At 32.7% G+C, this 27539-nt stretch overlaps 2 protein-coding genes across 2 annotated transcripts in view; one reads left to right on the top strand and one right to left on the bottom strand.

Moving 5' to 3' along the window:
- LOC126893337 (neurogenic protein big brain) overlaps nt 1–10532 on the bottom strand; it is a 175836-nt gene extending 165304 nt beyond the window's left edge. Inside the window, exons 1-2 of the mRNA XM_050663397.1 lie at nt 10057–10532; nt 4462–4588 (exon numbers count right to left, since the gene is read on the bottom strand). Of these exons, the coding sequence (XP_050519354.1) occupies nt 4462–4588; nt 10057–10378 (449 nt within the window). The 5' untranslated portion in view covers nt 10379–10532. The remainder of the gene's footprint in view (nt 1–4461; nt 4589–10056) is intronic.
- LOC114339791 (neuroglian) overlaps nt 1–27539 on the top strand; it is a 128912-nt gene that overhangs the window by 15830 nt on the left and 85543 nt on the right. The window lies entirely within an intron of this gene.

The following is a 27539-nucleotide window of genomic DNA, read 5'->3' on the forward strand; positions in this document are numbered from 1 at the left end:
CCCCTGCCCCCACCATCAAAAACTTCATTTTTCGTTTTTATTTTTTTTTCTTGGGATGCAATTAATTTTATAATTTCAAAAAATTCACACGCATAGCTGAGGCTTTTATAAAACATGCCTATTTTTTATAGACCCATAGGTAGAGTGTACATAACCTCAAAAAATTAAAAGAATGTTTTTTTTTCAAAAAAGCGTATAACTTTTTTTGAGGAATAGCTGCAGGTCTAATTTTTTCTTAATCTTATGTGTTCTATCAAACACTATATTTTTAATTTTTTTCAGATTGGTTCCCCACCTTCAAAAATCCGAAAAACTGTTTTTTGGAGGGTTTTGGGGGATTTCCCTATTTTATAGACTTAATAATATATCAAATCAATTTTGTTTTTATAGGTTATATGTAACTTGAAGTAACTGAGTCCTTTAGAATATTTAAAAATCAGAAAAACACGTTCAAACCCCCCAAAACCCCCTTAAAAAACAGTTTTTTGGATTTTTGAAGGTGACCAGCGTTACAGAAAGATCTGAAAAAAAATTAGAAATATAGTGTTTGATAAAATACACAAGACTAAGAAAAAATTAGATCTGCAGCTATCCCCAAAAAAAAGTTAAGTATATATACTTTTTTCCAAAAAAAAAAAATTTTTTTTGAGGTTATGTACACTCAACCTACAGGTCTATAAAAAATAGACGTGTTTTATAAAAGCCTTAACTATGTCTGTGAATTTTTTGAAATTCTAAAATTGATTGCATCCCACCAAAAAAAAATAAAATCGAAAAATAAAGTTTTTGATGGTGGGGGCAGCGAGAAGGGGGTGGTGGGTTAAAATTACGATGAATCTTATGTCTTAATCACATAGAATTTAAAAAAAAATGAAAAAAATTAAATTCTGGTAATGAGGGAGGGTATTTTTTAATTTATGTATCCCGTCCATAAGTGGAAAGTTTGATGCGCCACTGTAGACGAATGTGCCACTGAAAAGTGACGGCACAGTGCTCAAACGTTTTCTTTTAGGTTCTACTATTTAAATTATAGGGTCCCGTCGTGCCTAAAATGATTAAGAAATTTCACCTATAGCGGCTCTTAGTCTAATACCATCTCGCACAAGCTATTCAAATTACTGTAAGATTTTTAATGCCAATTATTACCCAATGACCATGAAGAAAGAAGCAAAACTAGGAACCTGTGTACCAGTGGCGTAGCTAGCCCCACGGGGGCCCCATATCAAAGTTTGTCGCGGGGCCCCTTTCCCCCACGATAAAACAAGCAAAAACGCTTGCATAAAATAGAATAGAAATATGTTTTATTGTCATTGAAACCTTTACAATTTTATGGACCAAGCTTACAAAAAGTAAAAAAAAAACAAAAACCAATAACAGCTTACTGAAATTACATAAATCGTCAGTATTAGTACATAATAAAAGATAAAGATAAAATAAAATACACTTATCCAAGAAATTAACGTACCACCTTAAAAATGGGTCATTTTTAATGTCTCGAATTTCCTAAACCTGTTGTTTGATTTCAGTGATTTTTAATTGTGTTATCTTTAAAAAATCTTATAATATATTCTTTAAAAATATCGCTGTAATAATATTGTTGCTAGGCAGGTATACAATTGTCATTGTATACCGGGTGTACCAATCAAACTGTGATCTTTTCTCCCAAAGTTCGCGTTACCCTGTGGAATATGTTAGTATTTATAAATAAAAACCCTGGTTTTATTAACATTCTGTTTTTTTTTGTTCATTCGCTTTTGATTCATTCATTCTTATGTTGGATAATAAAAAAGTTAGGTACTTTAACAACTAGCCGTGTTCTTCTTCAATACAGGGTGTTTTTAAATAAGTATGGCAAACTCTAAGCGGTAATTCTGCATAAAAAAATAATGACAGTTTGCGTTTGCTTTATAAACGTATGTCTGCAAATGCTTCGTCTCCGAGATAGGGGGTGTTAAAATTTTTCTTACAATTTGACGATTTATTTATTGCACTAAATCCGGTTAAAATATGCAAGTAAAATTGGTGAGTTTAAGAGGTAGTTATTGCGTATTTTTGATATACAATTAGGAATTTAATATTCACCATTGGCGCGTATACGGGTAATATGACCCTTACGTGCGCCAATGGTGAACATAAAATTCTTAATTTTATGTTAAAAAATGCACAATAACTACCTGTTAAACCCCACCAAATTTCATTTGCATATATCCACCGGTTTTAGAGTAATAAATAAATCGTCAGTTTGTAAGAAGAATCTCAACACCCCCTTTTTCGAACATACGTTTATAAATCAAACTGTCATTATTTCTTCATGCAGAATTAACCCCTAAAATTTGCCATACTTATATAAAAACATCCACAAGGAAGAAATTCCTGTAGCTGGCCATATACCATTAATTACCAGTAAATTTGATGAAAAAATTATCTTGGTAAAAGGTACATTTATTTAAAAAGACCCTAAAAGAGCTACAAATATTAAAACAAAACGTTTTCGCTCTGTAACGACAGCATCACCTTTTACCAAGACAAATTTTTCATTAAATTTACTTATTTAAAAACACTCTGCATTGATGAAAAATAAGGCTAGTTAAAGTATTAGATACCTACCTAACTTTTTTATAACATAAGCGAATTAATCGAAAAAGAGAATGTTAAGAAAACATGACGCTATAGTTGGGTTTTAATTTCAGTATTTTATAAATGCTATAATATTCCATAGGGTGATGCGAACTTTGAGAAAAAAATTACAGTTTGATTGGTTTACAGCCGGTACACAATGACAATTTACCTGTCAAGCAACAATAGTATTACGACGATATTGTTTAAGAATACGGCTATAAGATATTAAAAAAATCACTTAAATCGGAAAACAGGTTTAGGAAATATGAGACATTAAAAATGACCAATTTTTAAGGTGGTTCGTTAATTTCTTGGAGGAGTGTAGATATACATAAATACATTTATAGATAAAGAACAGATTATACGAAAATATACCCAAACAATACATACTGTTTCAATATTCAAAGATAAAGCGATTACAAAAATTACGATTTGGCATTCTACCTACATTATACAATAACTCACACACAGCCAACGGAATTGACGATAAGAGGTAGCTTGAAAACAAAAAAGCTCTGTTCTTATGGGACAGAGAATAGCTAATAAAATATAATTTATATAGGTATAGATAAAGAATCCACTACACCAAAATGTTGATATCCAAACAATACTTTGTTCAATTTTTATGGAACTTTGTTTCGACATGCCGCGCTGGAGCCCTTGAATGTCGGGGGCCCCGTATAATTGATACGGCTGATACGGCGGTAGCTACGCCTCTGCTGTGTACTAAGTCCATAATCCGTCAGACTACAACCTCCTATTATTCCAACTGCCAATTCGACCAGATTCACAGATCTTGGCCAGTCTCTAAATCAGTCGAAAAAAAGAAAATTAAGGGAATTTGTTCGACGATCGTAACACCTTCGTACCGAAAGGAGGAAAGATAAGAAGAACTACCGTTGTCGAAGATAAAATCGTTACTGGGAATACTAAGCTAATTAGTAAAACAGCTCGACGATTACCACAGGTGAAGAGAGAGGAAGACGAAAGGATTGTTCGGGAAATGAAGAAAGACGAGATGATAGAACCTTCTACCAGCCCATGGGTCTCCCCGGTAGTCCTGGTCACGAAGAAAGACGAAACTACGAGGTTCTGTGTGGACTACCGTTTGTTGGACACTGTTACCAATAAGGGAAATTAAATTGTACAGAGTAGAGGGGCGTTTAAGTATTACGTAACGCGATTTTTGAAGATTTTTAACCCCCCTCCCCCCTATGTAACGCACCGTAATGTGATCCCCCGCCCCCCAAGCTGCATTACGTAATACTTGAACGGCCCCTAGTCTAATAAATAATCTGTAATGTTAACTAAATAAATGTTACAAATTAATTAAAATAAACATTACATTATAATCAAAAATTATATTGGAGAATATAAAATCTGGCTTTTTGTGGCAAATTTTGGACCTCACTCTCTGCCAATCCCTTTTCACACAAATATACACATAAAGATAAAATTTGATTCATAAATATATAAAATTCAAATACTAAACCGCAGTCAACAAGAACTGTAATATTTTCTTGAATTCTTTTTAGTCTTCATTACGAAGAAATTTTTGATAAAGCATGGTCTCAAATTTGACGGGTCATATTCTAAATATCAGATTATAGCAAGAGATAATTTTTTTTAGAAGAAAATCATTTTGCTATCTTCTTAGATGTCTAGACATTTTGTGAGTTGACTCATTATTTTTAAATATATAGTTTAAAAATGTATGTTGATAGTAAAGAAAATGAGCAAAAAGAGTGGACAAAAATAATTTCCTTACTTGTTCCTAATCTACATACTCGATCATAGCTTCAAAAGTTAAAGAAAGCCATATATTTGTTTAAAAAAACTTACCCATACAAAAAAGCTGCTCCAGCAATTCCTCCCCCACATTGAGCTACAATAAAGAGTAATGTTCTTAGAAATGATATTCTCTTTATTACACCCATTGCCAAGGACACTGCAGGATTTATATGAGCACCTGTAACAAATTATTTTTATTAATAATATACATTAGAATTGAATCGGTCATTATAAAAAGGGGTCATCTCCACGTTTTTGACATTTTAACTTTGTGTCGAATTTGTATTTCACATAGATACGTCTCATCCATATGAAAAGGAGTCAACTTTCAATATTATTACAGTAAGCACAGCATACCCCGCAAAGAGTTTTGAAAAGGGGTCATCTCCTAGAGATACCCATTCTACAACATGGTCTGCTCATTTTGAAAACGAGTCATCTCTTTTTCAAAAATTGCGGTTTCTAGGTCTTTTAAAATTTAAAAACATTCTTAAAATGTGCATAAGCTTGTATTTATCAGTTTAATGTGTGTAATAAACAATACTCACATTATAATGACTATTTTTTCCTTTTAATACCTGTTCATTTTGAAAATGGGACATTTCTTTTTTAAAAAAATGCTGTTTCTAGGTCTTTTAAACTAAAAAAAAAACATTTTTAAAATATTCATCAGCTTGTATAGTAAATAAATCAGCTCCTGTAAAATATAAACCGGGGCAGTGCCCCGGGGCCCCCGACTAAGGGGGACCCCGTGCATAGATTTTAACGAGGAAAATAAAAATATGTATTTCAAAAGCCGATCCCAACGAAATATTTTCAAATGCCACAATTTTAAAAAGACCGCAACATAGTTTTAATTTTTCACTGGGGAAATTAGTCTTTTAGACTAAAATGCAATTGGAACAGAACAGGGCCCCCGAGACCTTAACATAAAAATTTAAATTATTACTTAAGAAATTAGTTATTTCCGCGTAATAAAACCTAAAATGCCATTGGAAGACGGGGGCTCGGGCTAAGCTGGGGCCCCGAGACCTTTCGTAAACATATAAATTGTGACTGAGGAAATTAGTTATTTTGGCGAAATAAAAACTAAAATGCAACCAGAATAGGACTCCAGGTCCCAGCTACTTTGTCTTAATCAATTTACCCCAGACCACATCTTGGTACGTGAAAGGAACCACATATTGAAAAGAAAGGTATACATAAGATAAAATCAGCACATTAGGATCAGTCCCACCAATACACTGACTAGCTTCACTGAGTGTGCTTGGCTCACACTGCAGTAGCTTAGGCACCTCAAGGTGCTTTTTGCTTTTAAATCAAAGTGAACACGAACGAAGGAACGAATTCGTAGGTGTCCGCTTGGTTATTCGTTCGGTACAAAGTAAGACCATTTACATTGTAGTGAACGAACGCATTCGTTGATAATCCGTTCGCAATGTCAGATACAGATGAAGCTGTAATCATTAGAGCTGCTAATTTTATAGTTATTGCAGGACATGCTGAAAAAAAAAGAAAGAAGAGAGTGTGGTGTTCACATAGGAGGGAAAATGCGCTTTCAAGGGGTTAAATATCAAACATTTTTCCGGATCCCCCCCCTTGCGTGAGGGTAAAGTCCCCAGACCTCCCGGTAGGGGGCCCCCAGATCACATTTGCCCCGGGGCCCCCAACATCGTAGTTACGGCCCTGCTCTGTATACCCTTGTGTCTTGGATTTTCCATTCTGATTGTTGTTTTATTATAATATACTCTATAATCGATCGTAGTTGTCTTGTACATATCTTGATGCAAAGTGAACTTGTGTATGTCTTTGTGGGGATAGAAGCCGTTTAAAATTTTCATACATTGTTATACGTAAATAAATTAATTTAAAATTTAACCGAATCGAAAATTATCATAATTATATTATTTGCCTTTATTTCTGTAGAATGTGACTTTCGCTAATTTAATTGATGCATATTATGTAGTGTTATCTTGGTCTGAAAAATTCCAAAATCATAGAGAAAGTCTAAAGTAATAGCGTTGTTAAAACCATGAAAGGACCCAGAAAATCCCAGTAGCTACATACCTATGTATTTCGCTGTTGTGCCACTTTTTCAAACTATTCTCGTATAGAATAAAGAATAAGAATATAGAGACTAATCCTCGCCAGAATAAAAGAAATGTCGACAAGCACCTCATCCCACAAGAAGGATTCAGACGCAAATCTTGTATGGGTCAAGTCCTCGCACTAACAGAACACATTGAAGGGGGCTTTGAAGAAAAACTTATAACAGGGGCTGCCTTCGTAGATTCGACAGCAGCCTATGACACAGTAAAGCACAAAACATTGCTCCGCAAATTATACCACACTCTCAATGGCCACCATGTGGGTAAGGTCGTATATTCCTTACTGCAAAAACAGACGTTTTTTCGTTATGCTGGAGAGCAAAGCAGGGCTGTTTTATCCATTAGGCAATATAGGCAGTTGCCTAGGGCGGCACAAATACTGTACAAAAAATATTTGTATATAAAATTATGGATCTGGGTTCTGTCATTAAAGAGGATGAAGCTTTTTCAAATTACTTTACCGCAAGGATGCCAAAAAATTGTGCCCAAATAAAACATATAAAGAAATAAGAAAGAGAAAAAGAAAAATTCAATTTGACGAGGGGGCCGATGATGAATTAAACTTTTCAGCTAGTGATGAGATCATGAGATGAAAATCCATACATTCTATATTATAATCGACACTCTGACTCTGATAAGAAACCTGAATAGACGTCTGGAATCTTATCGACTTATTTATCAACGTTTTCGTGTTATTAAGAGATTTGCCAAAATTAAGCAATGAAGAAATTATTAAAGAAGCTGACAATCCGGTACAAAATAAAGACGACCAAGATACATCATTCATGCATGAATGCATTCGGAAAGCATTTGGCATATCTTAATATTTAAAGAGAGTTAGTGCAGTCAGCAGTCATACTGAAGGTGGATATGAGCTATTACTTCCGATTTCGTTGAACCTCCATCGATTTGCATGAAAATTGGTGAGTGGTTAGAGGATATCTCAAGGAACAAAGGTGACATTGTGTCAACTTGCGCTTTTACCCTGAGGATGGATGCCACCCCTTCTCGGTAGTAAAAAATATTTTATTAAAAATATCCCCAGAAGTCGATAGAAGGGCAAATTCTAAGCAAAATTTGTTACATAAAGTTATTAAAATAAATCAAAACTTTTTGAGTTATTAATGATCAAAGATTTTAATTTTTGTGAGAAAAATGCATGTTTTTAACCGATTTTTCATAAATAACTCAAAAACTATAAGATTTTACAAAAAGGTTATGACTACCAAAATTTAATCTAACAAAAAATGAAATACACTCCTTACTGAAAAGACCTTTTAATGCTAACTAAAAGTGAGTTATAGGTAATTGAATGTATATATTTTTTCGACGAGTACCCAAATATAAGTATTCAAGCTTAAATAACGGGAAAATGATGCATTTTATAAATATAACATAACCTTATTAAACATTAATTTGTCAAAGTACTTAGAAATATCTATCAAATGAGCCCCCGAACAAGTTGATAGCATTAAAATTTATGCACCAAATATTTTTCAAAATTTATCTTTTAAGAATTTTTCCAAAAAGTTATTTTTTTTTAATAACTCCGTTAATTTTTACGATATCAGGTTTGCCATAACACCATTTGAAAGTTAATTTTATTGACTATTAAACCATGAATTTAATCTTACTTACCCCTTACTTTTTTAAAAAATAAAATGTTAAATGGCCCCGGTTACATGGTTCTCGCAGCAAAATTTAAGCTTTAAACGTTTCTATCTCGGTTATTTTTTACCCTATAGTTATATACCCTGTAGTTTTATATAATTATATAAAGTTAAAATATTTGATACAGAGAAAACTAAAATGTGGTTATACATATCACTTTTTACGTATATTGAGTATTTTTGGAGTTATTATCAAAAGAAAATGAAAATTACAATAATTTTAAAAATTCTGATTTTTTTAAATTATATCTTTTTTTTAATATGCATTCTAAACCAGTCAAAATTGTTGAAATCATTATTTATGCTAATATAAAGAAATTCTTCTAAGGATTACTATAAATTTTAATTTTTGTGGAATGGCGTATGTTTTATTTTTCACTTTTCCTAAAAAGTTCTAAGGGTTTTCTTATTTTCATCATACCTTGCTTAATAATTGTGATGGATGATATTGACTTCTACTGGAGCTTATTTGATAGGTACTCCGAAGTACTTTGACAAGTCAGTGTTTAGTAGGTATATTTTATAAAATGCATATTTTTCCCGTTATTTACGCTTGAATACTTAGATTTGAGTACTCGTCAAAAAAATATACAGTCAATTAACCATAACTCACTTTGAATTAACATTAGTTTAGTTCTTTAAGCAGTTATTATCTTCAATTTTGATAATAACTTTTTTGTAAAAGCTTATAGTTATTGAATTCTACCTGAAAAACAGCTTTAAAATATGCATTTTTTTACGAAAAAATAAAATCTTTAATCTTTAATAATTCAAAAAGTATTGATTTATATTAATAACTTTATATAACAAATTTTGCTTAAAATTTGCCTCTCTATCGATTTATGGAATTATTAAAAAAAATAATTTTCATCCTCGAGAAGGGGTGGCATTTACCACCACGGTAAAAACGCAAGTTGGCATCATGTCACCTTTGTTCCTTGAGGTATCCTCCAATACTACTCACCAATTTTCATGAAAATTGATGGAGGTTCAACGATATCGGGGGTGAAAGTGAAAACCTTCAGTGACTGCACTAAGTGGATTGAAAGATATTTTCCCTAATTTTGACATTGCTTTACACATTTACTTGTGCATCCCAGGTGCCAACGTGTCCGCTGAAAGGTCATTTTCGAAAATGTCAGGAATTATAATTTCTTATCAAGTATGACGCAAGAACGTGCAATTTGTCGATTTTGTCAAGAAAAAAATTTTTTTTTGAAAAGTTTTTTTTGAAAAGAAGTCTCTCTGATGTGATCCAACTGAAATGACAATTTTTTCGTTTATAGGTATATACACAACGTAGTTTAAATCCATTTTTAGTGGTTTTGCAAATTTTTTTTTTCGCAAAAATGGTACATGGTTGAAGGGCAGAAGGGCGGCTACTAGAGAAATTATTTTTGAGCTTATGGAGAGACGAATTATTTAAAATATTATATAATTTATATATTAGATATATAAAATTGTATAAAACACATTTGTTTATTAAAGTAAAATTATTTTATTTACTTAGAAACACATGGAAATAAATAACAAAACAAACAGGGAATAACAACAGGTGGTAAAATAAACAAAATGTGTTTCATAAAAAAACAGGGATCATCACAATAAATTACTCGTTAGAAAATATCAAAAAGCCTTAACGAATGATTTTTGTACCATTATAAATTTAGCAATGGTACTCATTAAAAAAAATATAAGTGGTAGATTATTGAAAATTGACAATAAAAACAGCTAATAAAATAGTAAATTATCATAATACATAATATAATATCAAATATAATTTTTTGACTTGAAAAAAGCAGTTTTATTGTTTATTTAACTTAGTTTCAAAAATATGGAATAAAATTTGTGTAGTTGTAAACAATTACCTGAAATGTGCCCAAAGCACTGGGTCAGCGAAGTCATGGCAAATCCTGCAGCGAGTGCAGTGGCCAATAATACAGAAGAAATAGGAGCTCCAACACCGGACCCTGCAGCAGCCCCGCACACTATAAAAACATAAATAAAAGACGATAAGCACTCCGAAATAACCGCCCGCCAAAACTCCAGAGTACGGATTTCCACTTGTAAAGGAATTTTCGATTTTTCCGAAGTTTTAACTGTATCATTTCTAAGATTTTCTAGTTTTTCAAACATTGTCACTAAATGATATTCGATGTTTTGGTCACTTTGGAAACTCTGTGCATCCATGGTGGTAAGGTTACTTGATACGCAGACGAAATATAATCACTGTTGCATTCTTTGGTAATTGAAACGTTACAACCGCACAAGAGGGCCTTATCGACGGAGTGAAAAGAGATAAACTTTTGAAAGAAGTTCCATGTGGCGCTTCTCCCACTATTTCGAACCCGATCCAACCACATGCTACAATGCACGAGAATGATGACAACGTCACAGTGACGGTGCGGTGGGAGGATATGCATGTCCCTTCAGTGCGGGAAAAGAAATTATAAAATTTTAAAATAAACTATGTTTTAATAATATACGTTTATTTCAATCAATAAACTTACAATAATTTACAGTTTCATTTTATGTAGGGGAAAGTGGGGATCATTCGCATTTGACTTTGGCGATCAAAATCTAAAATATAGCCAGTGGCGACGCGTGACTTTTTCTAAAGTGTTACCAAAACCAGATGTAAAAAATCTTATTTAAAAAAAAATTATTTTGAACCTCCAAATATAAGTTTTGTCAACTTTATTGGCAAAAATGTTAATATAGTCGGTTCGCTAAACTCAGACAAAACTGGCTAGTAATTTTAGTAAGTAATTTTGCCAATTTGGTAAAACCAGGGAATATTTTACCACTAGGCCCATGAGGCCCCTGCCTCGGGCGCATTTTAATGGGGCCCGTAAACATCACTAAAAGAAAATTTTTATTGATAAAACAAAATAAATTTTCAAAATTATTTCATTTTACGAATAGGAAATGATAAATGATAACAAATTAGGTTAGAGTGATATTCATAAACCATAAGTCCATGAACCATTCTTAAGCCATAAACCATCATAAAACTGCAATAAGAGTAGGTATAATAGATTGTCTTGTCGGCACCAATAGATAACAATAAGCAAAATTTATACACCACTCCAAAGGATTACAGGTACAGGAAAGAGGTAGGATTAAAAAGAGGTATCGTCACGTATTGTCATATTTATTTAAAATGCACTTTTAAATTTAATATTTAGTTTGATGTTTAATGCCGTTTTATGCAAAGATAAAGTATTGCTTGATTGTATGTACATATTAGTTTTCAGTCCTGTGCTTTTTAAGTTAGTTCAACTAATCTATTCATTAATCATTAGTCGTTTTATTAAATTTCTGTAAACACTTATTTTTCTTATCTAAGTATAGGCCAGGGTAATAAGACAAAAATATACCCTGTTCGTGACACTTCAGCAGCCAGGGTACTGAAGCGTTTTTTCGACAGGTACATAATACCTATAGGAACAAATTATAACTATTTCCTGCGTAGGATCTGGCGGCCATTTTTATTTATAACCAATTAACTGTCAAAAAATGGCATTTTTCCCTTTTTTTTCAAATCAATGGAAAACAGTGAAACTTATGATTTTTTTAGTACAAATATCTTTGAGATTATGGAAAAAGCTTTAAAATGACATACTACAAAGTTTGATATACTCATTTATTGTTAATATAATTGCGTAGAAAGATCGGAATTGCAAAAAAAATTATTTTCGCAATAACTGTTGTAAAAATTAGTGTACAGGTTTGAAATTTTTGTCAAATGAGGGTTATTTGGTGCTTAATATGTATTAAAAATTTCAAAGCGATTCATTCAATTGTTTAAATTTTATTTGAATTGTTTATCTCAGAGAGCATTTTTATTTGCAATAACATAAGTCAGAAAAAAATTACGTTAGAACCATTCCACGGTTTTCAAATAGAAGAGCATGATTCTCCTACAAGGATTACAAAAACTTCATCTACCATAATTGATTATACAGTCTCAGATTTCTCACCACTTGATGTCCACTCTACAATTATTAATGCTGGACTATCTGATCATGAAGCAGTTTATACGAAGTTTAATATCTCCAGCAAACCCTCCTCGAAAACCCGACGTTTAGGCAGGATTTTTTCCACCCGGAACTTTCGTAAATTCCAAAATTTATGCTTAACCTCTGAGTGGCGCTTTCCTGCCATGGACGTGAATAATAATTTCAGTGAATTCTTAGATAAGCTTATTTGTATCTTCAATAAAGCATTTCCTTTAATTGCAATTAAGCCAAAACATCACAAACCCTGGACTACTAAAGGTATCCGAATATCTTCCAAGAATATGCGTTCTCTTTATATCAAGAAATTTACTACCAACATCTCTATCACTGAATATATCATCAAGTACAGGGCAACCTATCTTAAACTTATAAAATCAGCTAAAAAAGTCTACTACCAGAACCGCCTGGGAAGCTCCAAAAGTGTTGCAAAAGAAACTTGGTCCATAATAAACGATCTTCGAAATAAAACCCACACTGCTCAAACATTTTCCCTTCCAGACCCTGAAAATCTAAATGAATACTTTGTTAATGTGAGTAAAAATATTACATCAACTATTTTGCCACAACAAGATCCCATTTCATATCTCCCTAATTCAAGAAAGGTCTCGAATTCATTCTTTATAAAACCAGTCGTTAAATCTGAACTAATCCAAACAATTAATAGTATCAAAAGCAAATCTTCCTGTAGTACTGATGGTCCATCGATCAAAATTTTTTCTAATCTTCCAGAAAATGTGTTAGAAGTCCTCATCTCACTAATTAATGATTCTTTTGAGAAAGGTAAATTTCCAGAGTGCCTGAAGACAGCCATCATTATTCCTCTTCATAAGGGTGGTGAAATATCTAATACCTGCAATTATAGACCTATTGCACTACTACCGGTACTCTCCAAAATTATTGAGAGACTCATAAAAGCCCGACTTATGTCCTTTCTAGTTGAAAACAACATTTTATCACAAAATCAGTTCGGCTTTTTAAATAATAAATGCACCACTGATGCCATGTTTTCTGTACTACATGAGGTATATCAAGCACTGAACAATAATCTTTGCACTGCCACTGTTTTTTGTGACTATGCCAAAGCTTTTGATTGTGTAAATCACAACATTTTGATAAAAAAACTAAATTTCTACGGAATTAGAGGCATTTCTTTAGATTGGTTCCAATCTTACTTGGAAGATAGGAAACAACTGGTTAGAGCAAATGATAAAGACTCTAGTCTCAAAAACATTGTATGTGGGGTACCTCAAGGTTCAGTATTGGGTCCTCTACTTTTCCTTATCTTTATTAATGACATCACTAATTTAAAAATCGATGGAAACATCTTTCTTTTTGCTGATGATACCAGTATCACTTGGAGCAACTCAAATATTGCAACTCTTCATGCTACTATAACTTCTGATCTACTTACAATAAAAACCTGGTCTGACTCAAATTTACTCTCGTTTAACGTAGATAAAACAGTAGCATTGTCTTATAAAGGAGCTCTTCAACCCTTACCTCTTAATAACAGCCAGATCAGTACCGTTGATTCTGTAAAATTTCTTGGCATTTTTTTAGACAGCAACCTCCATATCGATTTGTTACGGAAGAAACTCTCCTCAGCCTGCTATGCTATAAGATCTGTTTCGAATGAACTCAATTTAGCATCTTCCAAAATAACATATTTTTCTTTGTTCGAGTAACATCTTCGTTATGGTCTTCCTTTTTGGGGTTCTGGTACAGCTGCCCAATTCGATGTTATTTTCAAATTACAAAAAAGAGCTATAAGATATCTGTTTGGCCTCAGAAGAACAACACACTGCAGAAGTTACTTCAAAGATCACGGAATTTTAACCCTTCCATCTTTGTATATTTTAGAAACTGTTTGCTTAATTCGTAAACATCTACATGTCTTTCCACCAAGACCTAATCATCACTACTTCACGAGAAATTCTACGTTTGACGTCTATTTGCCGATCCCGTCCTCGGAGTTAGTAAAGAAATCGATATTATATTCCGCAAAAAAAATGTACAACCATCTCCCCCTACAACTAAAATCTGCACCATCTTTTCCCAAATTCCGTAAACTGACAAAAGCCTACCTGTCTGAAAGACCATATTATTCAGTAGAAGATTATTTTAGTCAATAACTAAGAAATTACAGTACCCTTTGCACAAGTAGTATTTTTATTATTTTTTTATCTATATTTGGGTGTCATATGCAGCAGCTTAACTTTTTAACTTTTAAACCTTTTTTATTAATTATTTGGTAAACTATGGATTTGCAATTTATTTAAATTTTTGCAATTGATTATTTCTGTTTTAACTTCGATTTATTTATTTATTTTATTTAACTTATTGACGATTTATGTAATTTTAGTAAATTGGATTGTTACTGTTTTGTTTTCTTTTGACTATTTATAAGCTTTGTCGATAAAATTGTAAAATTTTTCATGGCAATAAAGCATATTTCTATTCTATTCTATTCTATTCTAACTTGGTTTAAAAAAAGGGAATAAAAAATGCATTCATTAGTAATAAATAATTATGCAAAAGTATCGTAAATCTTTCCTTATAAACTTTTTAAATAACTTTTTCCAAAAAAAATTAACTTTTTTACCCTGTCAATCATAATTGATAAAAAATTGTAATAAATATATATAATTTCTTATATAACAAAATAAAAAGTTTATAAGGAAAGATTTATGATACTTTTGCATAATTATTTATTACTAATAAATGCATTTTTTATTCTCTTTTTTTAAACCAAGTTGAAAATATAACTCATGCTCTTTCATTTGACTGCCGTGGAATGGTTCTAACGTCATTTTTTTCTGACTTATGTTATTGCAAAAAAAATGCTCTCTGGGATAAACAATTTGAATAAAATTTAAACAATTGAATCAATCGCTTTGAAATTTTTGTCACATATTAAGCACCAAAGAACCCTTATATGACAAAAATTTCAAAGCTGTACACTAATTTTTACAATAGATATTGCGAAATTATTTTTTTTTGAAATTCCGACCTTTTTTTGCAATTATATTAACAATAAATGAGTATATCAAACTTTGCAATACGTCATTTTAAAGCTTTTTTCATAATCTCAAAGATATTTGTACTAAACAAACCCTAAGTTTCACTGTTTTCCATTAATTTGAAAAAAAAGTGAAAAATGCCCTTTTTTAGACACTTAATTGTTTATAAATAAAAATGGCCGCCAGAACCTACGCAGGAAATAGTTACAATTTGCTCTTATAGGTATGACCTGTCGAAAAAACGCTTCAGTACCCTGGCTGCTCGAGTGTCATGGAAAAAACCTTATTACCCTGGACTAGTCAGTGGCGGATCCAGGGGGGCGATGGGGGCGATCGGCCCCCCCCTCAACCCAAGTGATTTTGTTTTATAGTATAAAGATTACAAAAACATTCATTTATTTTTTCAAATGGATAATTATACAGTTTTAAAATTACAATATTATATGAATTATGAATTACATATAAATATATTTTATTAGTATGGGCTTGGCTAAAACGGGCCAGTGACGCCAGTGTTTTTGGGCCAGTAAGAATTAAAAATGATCACAATAAGCATATTTAAAAAAATATGTAACCCTATATACTGTGAACGCATACTTAAGCATCTCCACGTATAATTATAAAATCGTTTGCAGATAACAGATTCGCCGAAAATCTCTCGAAAATTGCGCGCCTAGCAAAAACTATATTAATTCGCTGAAAATATAAATATGTTCAGACGCCGCGCCGATTTAGCTGACCACGAAAAAAGAATACCTTTATTAATTATTAGTAATTAGTGTACTTTGGGTATCGATGCAATTAACATCTCTAATACTGATTCGTACAGATCTTAGTTTGTAAATTGTTAGCGTGATTAATAGTATTTTGAGTTTATTCTTCTATATTAATATAGTTTGTGATTTACGAAGAGTTTATAAGATGTCAAATAAACGAAAGGAATCAGAAGCTTCTACCGAGAACTTAAAAAGTAAAAAATTCAAATTTCGCAGTATAACTAATTATTTTTTTTTAAATCAACGTAATTTGGGTGATAATATTAATAGTAATTATGATAATAAATATGTACAAGGTACATCTTATCATATAGATCATACTATGAGACCTAATGATCTTGGATCAAATTTTTAAGTTCTGCGAGCATTCAAAACAAGTCATGCGATTTTTCAGTGTGTCCGATAAAAATCAACGATGATGCAGTAAATACCAATTCTACTTTCGAGAGTTTTATAAAAAAAAGGTATGTCTTATATGCATGAAATTCCAGGCCCGGCCCTAGGGATTTTGCCGCCCTGGGAAAGATCGGCGACCGCCCCCCCCCCTTGGTATACCCATAAACTCAAAAATTTCACCATGGCTCTTAATTTGCTGAAATCTATCACTTATCACTTACTTAATGCATTGACGGTTGTGTCTATAATTAAGTCAACTTTATATCGTGTCTCTGGATCTAGGCACATACTTTCATCTTCAGCCTCATGGCCAAATTATTTTTTCACTTTCCTCTTTCTGGCTATTACTGTGCCTCCTTTTCGGGTTCTCAATTTCTAACTTTAATAAACTCTTTTGCGTCTGTCAAATAGCCCTGGAATTTTAAATCACTTCTGAGAGACTTTCTGAGGGGATTTCCGATTTTTCTAATAAACTGATAGCTTTATACGCTCCCATATCAATACTCTACATACGCGACTACGTTAATGTGAAGTAAAATGTCATGCCATATTACCACAGAGCAAAGAAAAGTAAAATCACAGATTTGATTTGCCAAACAGCTTGCCTCATGGGCAACCATGTTAACGTTGTTTTTATTCACAGTGATTTCTACAAGAGCATCGTAAATTTCTTCAATTTGGTATCTAATGGGAGTATTTGCATCAATTATTCTACATTCTCATCTAGTTTCGGACAAAGATTTCAATGTTAGGCTAGAAATATGATTTTTCAGCATAGTCCAACAATGAATAGACGCTGAGAAAAAGTTGTAAATTTTTGTCACTAAGGAAAAGAAAGAAACTGCAAACTGTGAGGCTTATCAGCATCGTTCACGACTAAGTTAAGTGAATGGCTAGAACATGGGACAAAAAATTCTCTTGGATTCATTTTCAAAATTCTGTTTTGAACTCCCAAGTTCTTCTCTTCCATGTTTGCCCCATTATCATACCCTTGTCCTCTCATATCTTCCAAAGGTATTCCCAGTTCATTCTGGGACTCTGTAACTCACAAGCCAGTGGTTTCCACTACAGGCACAAATCCAAGAATATGTTCTTCAATTTTAACACTTTGTGAACAAGAACCTAAATCGACAAAATATACAACATTAGTCATCTGTTCCACCCCAGCAATATCAGATATACAATCTAAAATTATGCTATAATACTTTGCTGATTTCAAAAAGTTTAAAATTTTATTTTTGATTTGGTCATGGAGAAGCTGAATAATTTCGTTTTGGATACGTTTTCCCAAGTAGTGATGCTGCTTTTTACTCCCATTAGTTATTCTCCTAATGTGCTCTTGTAAAATCGTGTAAAAAGTGACGAATCCAGCATCGTTAAGAGGGGGACCGATTGGCTAAATTTCTATAAATATAAATGAATGTTTTTATAATCTTTATATATGAAATAATTAAAAAAAATTAAATCCCTTGGTTTAAGAGGAGGGCCGATCGTCCCCATCGCCCCTCCCTGGATCCGCCACTGGTTTCATTCTGTCTTAACTTATGTCACACCGGCTGATCTTTTTAACATACTTTTTGGGTATCTATAGTCTATTTTTAAACCAAGAATAGTAATTCAAATTTCCCGCGCCGTATAAAGCTTGTTTGTAATTGGTCAGGCAAGTTTACTCCACTGTTATCAAATTTTGACACTAATGGCATTTATAAAATTCTGACACTATTGGCATTTCATAGGTTAATTAAGTTATATCATCGATTTTTTGTATTTTCTGCGTTATTCCTTTAATTTTTAGATTTTTAGTCTGTTGTTATACAATAAAAAAAACAGTTGTTATTAGAACTCTTTAGCGACAGTACAATATTGTAATATTCGTACCTCAGAACAAAAGTGTATAAGTCACAAAATGTAAATTTTGCAGGAGTAAAATAGTTTTGTAACATTTTCCATTTAATACATTAAATTTTATTAAGCAAATCCTTATAAATGAAGAGTACAGGGGAAAAACAAGGAATGTCACTTTTTCATCAATTTTGGTTTTTCTCGCCATGTGGTAGCAAAAACTGAGTACTATCGACTAGACTATCGATTAAGAACAATAACCAGAAAGATCAGTCTATATAATTTTTTTAAGAATTTTTATCCAGGCGAAGGACCAGGTTTGTCCGCACGCCACTGGACAAAAATAAGGAATGTTAGCAGTTTTTTGGTGCATTATTAAATTAATAAGTTAATATAGATTAGTATTATATTAAGATTATAGCAGTGGCGTACTGATAGATCAGCGGGCCCTGGTTTTAGTTGGGATGCGGGCCCGCTCGCCCAATAAAAACACACATCAGCATATATCATAAAATATATATCATATCCATATTTATAAAAACTCAAGCTAATTTATAGTCCATTTACTCGGGGCTTTTGCTGTAATTTTTAAAAAACCGCTTGGATTGGCATGAAATTTGGCGTACATATGGCTAACATGTCAAAAGAAAAAAGTGATATTATGCCGATGTGTGCTTTTGCCCTGGGGGTGAGCATCACCTCTTCTCGGGGGTGAAAAAACATACGTTCAAGATAAGTGCGGAATTGAATAAACTGACTAATTCTAAGCAACTTTAGTTCTATAGTGTTTTTTCACTATAAGTCAAGACTTTTCGAGTTATTTGCGGGTGAATATGGTTATTTTTCAACAAAAAAAAAACACCTTTTTAGACTTTTCTCAAATATCTCAAAAAGTAAATATTTTATCGAAAAAAATTTTATTAGTAGAAATATAGCTTATAAAAAAGAAAAAATGGTGTATATACGAAGTTTGCAGACCCAGTAGGAGCAGAGTTGTAGGTAATAAAAAGTAGGTAATTCGTCAAATTTCAAATCGAATATTTCAACTTGAAATAACCAAAACATGAAGCACTTTTAGGGAAAAACTCCTCGCAACTTTTTTAAGTGTTTAAAAAAGCTCTATTTTTGTTTTTTTTTAACAAAGTTTCTAATTAGCATCAACATTAAGTATGTAACGCTCAAAATAAAGTTGGTCCCTTGTAAGTTATTGGTGATACATACCAAAAATCTCGAATAATAAAAAAATTTAGGTTTTGCTATTGTATTTTGGACTTTTTGTTTTCTCGAAGACAAAATTGGTTAAGATATGGCTCGTATGATTAGTGACTCGTGTAAGCCCATTTAACTGGAGCCTTTTAAAAAATAAGCACTTTGAAACAATGAATCTTACAGATGTTATAAACAATTAATAAGCAAAGTAATTTCTGAAGCGGTAAGGATTAACTTAATTTCGGATGCTAATTGGGAGTGATTTTCACGATTTTTTTACCAACATAAAAAATGGACAAAACAAAAGTAAAGCTTTTTTCAAATACTTTAAAAAAATTGAGTTTTTCCCGAAAAGTGCTTGATTTTTTGGTTATTTCACATTGAAATATTCGATTTGGAATTTGACTAGTAGGAACTAACTTTTCGTTAGATACAACAGTGCTTCTACTGGGTCTACGGACTTTGTATATACACCATTTTTTTTTACTATTTTATAAGCTATTTTGCTAATAATATTGTTTTGATAAAATACTTACTTTTTGAGTTATTTGCGAAAAACCGCCTGCAACGTGTTTTTTTTTTTGTTGAAAAATAAACATTTTCACTCGCAAATAACTCGAAAAGTATTGACTTAGTGAAAAAACGGTATAGAAAAAAAGTTGCTTAGAATTAGTTAGTTCATCCAATTCCGGACTTATTAAGTCCCTGTGTCCCAGTTGATTTTGATATTGGTAGGTATTCTTCGTTTTTATTTATAAGTACCTCCACAAAAATTAAAATTTATTAAGCAGTTAGATTTCCTAGTGTGTACTGTGTACTTGTGTGTTTTAAAATGTCCCCATCAAATTAGAAACAAAAGAAGCAAAAATTGCGCTAGAGCGGGCCCCTGCGGGGCCCGGGCCCTGCTTCCACGGAACCCACGGAACCATGCTCAGTACGCCACTGGATTATAGACTAATAATTGCTAGAATTCTGCTAAGAATCTCTTAAGTAGTTTTTAGATATCATAGTAATTAAACCAGTGGTTTCCAACCTGTGGGGCGCGCCTCCCTAGGGGGGCGCGAAAGTGTTGCAAGGGGGGCGTGCAGCTGTTTCCAAAATATCACTTTCGAATACAAACCAAAGAAGTCGAATAGGTGTCGAAAAAAATGAATCTACCTGCTATCTAATGCTATCTGCATCTATTGGTATAATAGCTATGATGCTCAGTAAATTATATGCTGATCAACTTAAAATCATTCCACTTGCAGGTAATACGATGGGAAGACCAATATCTGAAGATCTCTTCAATCAATTAATAGAAAAAGTAAAACTATCTTCTTTCGCGTTGATGAGGCTACCGATTTTAAGGATGCACACTTGAGAACGTATATGTAAGATATGTTGTGGAAACTGATGTTAGAGAAGACATGTTATTCTGTAAACTTATTGAAGATAATACTACAGCAAGTGAAGTTTTTAATATCATTGATAATTTTTTTCATTGAAAATGACATTCTGTGGGACTATACACAGATGGAGCTCCATCTGTGGCAGGAAAAAATGCCTGTATACACGCACGAGTTCAAAAGGCTCTTCGTGCAGTTTACGCATAGCACGATTCATAGACAATCGCTTGTTTTAAGAGATATGGGTGAAGATCTACTAACAGTATTTGAAGTTATTATAAGAGCTGTAAATTTTATCAAAAATAGCCCAATATGTGAAAGGCTTTTCGCAATATTGTGTGCTGCCATGGGTTCAGAATATAGATGACTTCTATATTATTGTGAGGCACGTTGGCTTTCTCGTGTCAAAATACTTCAAAGGGTGTCTGAGCTAAAAGAAGCGATCGCCATATTATTTACTGATAATAATAGAAAATAAGCAAACTTGTTTTATGACACGAAATTCCTTGTAAAACTTGCGTATTTAGTTAATATTATTCAAAGGTGCAGTATTTTAAATAAATCAATGCAAGGGCCTCAAATGCATGCATTTACGCGGAAAGACAAGATTACTGCATTTATGAAAAAATTAGAACTGTGGATAATAAGTTTGAAAAATTTTGACATGTTCCCACTTTTAAAATTACCTGTCTTGCTGATGAAATAGAAGAAAGTAAAGTTCGTATTAATAATAATTTGACCAATCTATGGAAGCAATTCTCGTTTTACTTTAAAGATCTTGACATGTCCAAATATGAATGGATTCGAAACCCGTTTGTGATTAAAAAATATGATGGTTTTGGCCTTACGATAGCAGAGCAGGAAATGATAATAGAATTATCTAGTGATAGCAAATTTTCAAGATTGAGTTGAGGATTTGTAAAATTAGATTGTTAAAAAATTAAGGGGGCGCAAGAATTTTATTTTTTTAGAGGGGGGCGCAGGTACAAAAAGGTTGGAAACCACTGAATTAAACCTTTATTGGTGTTTATCTCGATATGTATAAAATGTGACATTCCTTGATTTTCCCCTGTACTCTTCAAATGTGATTAATGATCATTGTTCTTTTTACCTTGTCACATTTTCGCTATGAAAAATAAATTTTTGACTGTGACTTAATATTAATTTTGCTACCTATCCTATGGCAAAGACGGAGCTCTATTACGAAAAATATACCTATTTTACAAAATTAAGGAAATGTTTGGGTATAAAGAACTAAAAATATTATACGGACGTATTTGTAACAAAACCATTAATACGAGTAATAAAAAAACTACTTAAAAAGTCGAAAAAAAAAACATAAATGGTTGTAACGCAACTGTATTTTTATTAACTAAAAAAATTAGCAATAACTTTTTATATATAATGGATTTCTACGGCTGTCGCCGCCTCTCCATACCCAGCTTCCAATTTTTTATATCGTAACACGTATCTTCATCTAATTGCCTCGAATCCATTGCGTCCTGAATATTGTCCCTCCAGCTTCTCCGTGGTCGTCCCCTTCTTCTTCTCTCCGGTGGGACCCACTCTAATATTTTTCTCGGCCAGCGAGTCTCATTCATTCTTTTAACTTGCCCGAACCATGTCAGCTGTCTCTTTTCAATATCGTCCATTATAGTTTTTTCCACCTTCATACGTTCTCTAATTGTTTCATTTCTTACATGTTCTAATCTGGAAACCTGACAACTTCTCCTCAAGAAGTCCATTTCTGTACTAAGTAGCTTCTTTTTATTTCTTGCACTTATGTCCCAAACTTCTGCACCGTAGATTGTAGCGCTCTTCATTATACTTTCATATATTCTTTTCTTTGTTTCCTTCCTGATATCTTTGTCCCATAAAATTGAATTGAGGGATCTAGTGATGCTTCTACCTTTATTGATCCTGTGTTGTATTTCATCTTCACTATTTCCTCGTTTGTTAAATATAGCTCCCAAATATTTGCATTGTTTCACACCAACAATATGTCCTTGTTCCAATGGTAGGTTTTCAATGTCTTCGTTTCCCACTATGAAGTATTCTGACTTATCCATATTTATTACTAATCCTGCCTGTTGGTAATGCTCATTTAGCTTCCGTATCATATAGCTTAAGTCATCTTGATCTTGGGCTATTACAACTTGGTCGTCCGCAAAGTATAATGTAAATAGGGAGTCATCTCCCACTAGTCCCACTTTCAGTCCCATCGGTTTTACTGCTTTCGTCCACCTCTGTAAGGATTGGTCAAGGTATATTTTAAACAGAGTGGGAGATAGACAACATCCTTGTCGGAGGCCTTTTGAAGTATTAAATGCCTCAGTCAATAACTTTTTGAAGTACATAAAAAAATAATTAAAAACTTAACAAAAGCATGGCTACTGCCGTTATATCAGTAATTTGAATTGTGTCTTTATGCACTAGAGTCTGAAAACAATCGTGAATCCTCGCTGTAACCCACTAGCAGAAGATCATTGAATGTTTTAGTACTTATCGGATTTAAGGTATCTCTCAACGAAATCAGAGAATCTTCTACAGATTGATGATTTCATGTACCAACTCTTCGGTTAAGTCTACACTCTTATCGAAGTCCGTTTTAAAATACAGAATCCTAGGATTCTCTTGTCTGAATTCTGAATTGCATACATGCTGTTTGTGAAATTAAATTTTTTTCATTATTCTCAGTTTTAATTTTAATTAGAAATGGCGAATCATAAGAATTGCACAGTTTATTAAAGTCTTTAAGATTAGAAATTGTCATTTCACACACTTTGGAATAATTGTTTTTTCTGAAAATTTTAGCCAACTGTAACCAATCCTATGGAGTAGATAATAATTTAAAAATTAGGGTATTTTTAGGTTCTCGTTCTATAACTGAGTGTATACTGTCCACCTCCATGTGCGTACGCCCTCGCAAAAGGAATTTGTGAGTGATTTCTTTTATATGTGGATATCTCGAAAGTAGATAAAAGTAGCACATAATCATTTGTAAGTTCCGGTTTTGGGATGAACAATTATTGGTCCAAATAACAATAGAAGTTTTGCTTTGAGGTTGAGGTAATGAATGAATGTATTGGATCAAGCATGAGGCCATTTCGTTTCCACCTCAACCAGCAATTGATTTATCCCACATTAGACAGTTTGCCTATTTTTCCGTTGAATCATAAATTATTTAATTAAAACACCAGAGTTTTAGACTGTAAAAACTTTGAGGATCAGTTAGCTTTGGGCAAGGAAGACATTTTTGTAAATTTAACATTAAAACTTTTTGTCCAGGGCTATTGATGGACATCTCCTTGTCTATTTGTTTCAATTTGTACCATCACTTGTAATGTTTCTCACTCAGCTTCAGACGTTAACTGTCTTAGATTGATTAGGAATTCATCACATTTATCACAAGTGTCTTTTAAAGGAACAGCTAATGATAAATTAAATGCTGTATTAAAAATGTCATGGGAACAATAATGAATATTATCACCGCTCTTGTCTCAAATAGATCATAATGGTCCAAACACTAAAAATAGCATTATGGAATGCAAACGGCTTAAACCAGCAAACTCATAAACTCAAAAGTTTCATAACCAACAATGAAATAGATGTCATGCTAGTTACTGAAACTCACTTCACAAATAAAAGTCACCTAGCCCTAGTTAACTACAAAATCTACTTTACCAACCATCCAGATGGGACTGCACATGGAGGCACAGCAATATTAATAAGAAACTCAATAAAACATCACGAACTGGAAAGATATACAGAAAATCACCTACAAGCCACTACCATTGCAATAGAAGGAGTTACTGGAATCACCAAAATATCTGCTGTATACTGCCCTCCCAAGTACAACAATAAAAGAGACAACTATGAGATTTTCTTCAAAACGCTTGGAAACAAATTTATAGCGGGTGGAGATTACAACGCTAAAAACACAGTATGGGGTGCGAGAGTTACAACTACTAAGGGTCGTGAACTACTAACTGCAATGCATTGCAATAATCTAAACTACCTGTCAACAGGAGAACCCACATATTGGCCTTCGGACCCTTATAAAATACCAGACCTTCTTGATTTCTATATCACAAAAGGAATTGACAGCAAACTAATCACAGCAACATCCAGCTTAGACATGTCTTCGGTTCACACTCCAGTCCTTATGAACATGTACTCCGATATAACTCAGAATCCAAATCCACCCGCTCTGTGCAATAAAAAGACCAGTTGGGATACTTTTCAAGAAGTATTAGATGAAGCAATAGATTTAAAAATACCATTAAAAACACCTGCAGATGTTGAATGGGCAATAACTAACCTCATAAAAAACATACAGAAAGCTTCATGGGCAGCAACTCCAAACTACAAACAGTCAACAAGAAAAGAATTCTGCCCTCCTACTATAAAAGAAAAAATTTCAGAGGAAAGAAGGCTAAGAAGAAATTGGCAACAAAACAGAACAGTGAGCAATAAAAATAAATTTAATAAAGCAGCAAGGGAACTAAAAAAAATAATACTTGAAGTAAAAAATGATTCTATACAAAGATACTTAGAAGAGCTTACACCAACAGAAGCCACCGACTACTCACTAAGGAAAGCCACAAGGAAACTAAAAAGTCCTCAGACACCAATACCACCAATAAGAAAAAACAATGGCAAATGGGCAAGAAATAACATGGAGAAAGCAGATGCCTTTGCTATCTCTCACAAGTCTTTCAACCAAACAGCTTGGAGTCAACACCTGAAGAATTGGAGGAAATAAATAGAGTACTAAATGAACCTTACCAAATGGAGCTGCCCATACCGAAATTTAAGTACAATGAAGTTAAGGATGTAATAATGAAAGAAATTAATCCTAAAAAAGCTCCTGGTTATGATCTGATAACGGGTAGGATACTACAAAAATTAACAAAGAAAGGAATAACGGCAATATTACAAATTTTTAATGCAATAATAAGATTAAATTATTTTCCTCAACAACTGAAAATGGCAGTTATAATTATGATCCCAAAACCAGGAAAAAAAACTAGAGGAATTAACATCATATAGGCCAATAAGTTTACTGCCTGTGCTTTCCAAAGTGCTGGAAAAATTAATAATGAAAAGCATCAAGCCAATAATAGATAGCAAAAATCTCATACCAGAACATCAGTTTGGGTTTAGACAAGAACATGGAACCATAGAGCAAGTCCATAGATTAGTAAAACATATCAGCAACGACTTTGAAAATAAGCGATATTGCTCAGCAGCGTTTCTTGACATAAGCCAAGCGTTCGATAAAGTCTGGCACAAAGGTCTACTCTATAAACTAAAAAACCTATTGCCTCATCCGTATTATGAACTTCTAAAGTCTTACTTATCTGACAGATTCTTTTCATTTAAATACCATTCAGAATATTCAGAATTATACCAAATAAAATCAGGAGTACCGCAAGGCAGCGTGTTAGGACCAATGTTGTGCCAGCTTTTTACTGCAGATCTACCAATTTCAAGAACTACAATAACAGCAACCTTGGCAGATGACACTGCAATACTCGCCTCACATCATGATCCAGTAACTGCCTCAAGAACACTTACAAGCCAGTCTTAATAATATCCAAGCATGGTTAAAAAAAAAATGGAAAATTCGAGTAAATGAGACCAAATCAATCCATGTTACCTTTACACTAAGAAGAGGTATATGTTCAGCAGTATTATTAAATAATCAAATGATTACTCAGAGAAATGAAGTCAAATATTTAGGTTTACATCTTGACAGAAGATTAACATGGAGAACACATATATTTACAAAAACGAAAACAATTGGGTCTCAAACTCAGACAACTTTACTAGCTTATTGGGAGAAAATCACAATTAAATCTCAAAAATAAAATCTTAATATATAAAGCCGTACTGAAGCCAATATGGACGTATGGAATTCAATTATGGGGTTCTGCTAGCAATTCAAACCTAGAAATCCTACAAAGATTCCAGAACAAAGTACTTCGAATTATAACCAATGCTCCGTGGTATGTTTCGAACAACATAATAGAAAAATACCTCCAAGTTCAATCCATAAAAACTGAAGTCACAAAGTACAGTGAAAAATACAAAAACAAAACTAGTGTTCACTCTAATGACTTAGTGCGCGAACTTGTTTAATGTCAACGATGAAGTGGGTGGTCTAAAACGTTTTAAGCCTACAGACTTAATAAACAGATTTAAATATAATTAATTAACATTTACCACTACATTATTAACTTTGTTTAACCCTCTAATCTAATGCATACAACTGTCTTGAGGCGGACTTTGATTAAGTCATATTGGTATCAACGGGCGAAATTCTGGTTGCATACCTACTTAAAACTGTTTCGTGGATGACTTGTTTTATATGATAGCCATAGAGAAATAACAACTTGTTTTTATTTCTCTATGACTCGCGGTAAAATTTTCTATAAATTTATCATATTTATTACAATCTTTTTAATATAATCAACAAGAAATACGTATACATCAACATACACAAATTAAAATGTGATAACAAATATAAGTAAAAGTATAAATATGACAGAAAAAAGTTATTAAATTGAAATAAAAAGATATTTAATTTATTTATTATTATTTTTTAATAACTAAATTAAAATAGCTTTTTTAATTCTAAAAAGAAAAAAAATAGTTATTCTTCACTGCTACCATCTACCAGCCAAAGCTTATAA

The sequence above is a fragment of the Diabrotica virgifera genome, chromosome 10 (genome assembly GCF_917563875.1).
Source record: "Diabrotica virgifera virgifera chromosome 10, PGI_DIABVI_V3a".
NCBI classification, from domain to species: Eukaryota; Metazoa; Arthropoda; class Insecta; order Coleoptera; family Chrysomelidae; genus Diabrotica; species Diabrotica virgifera.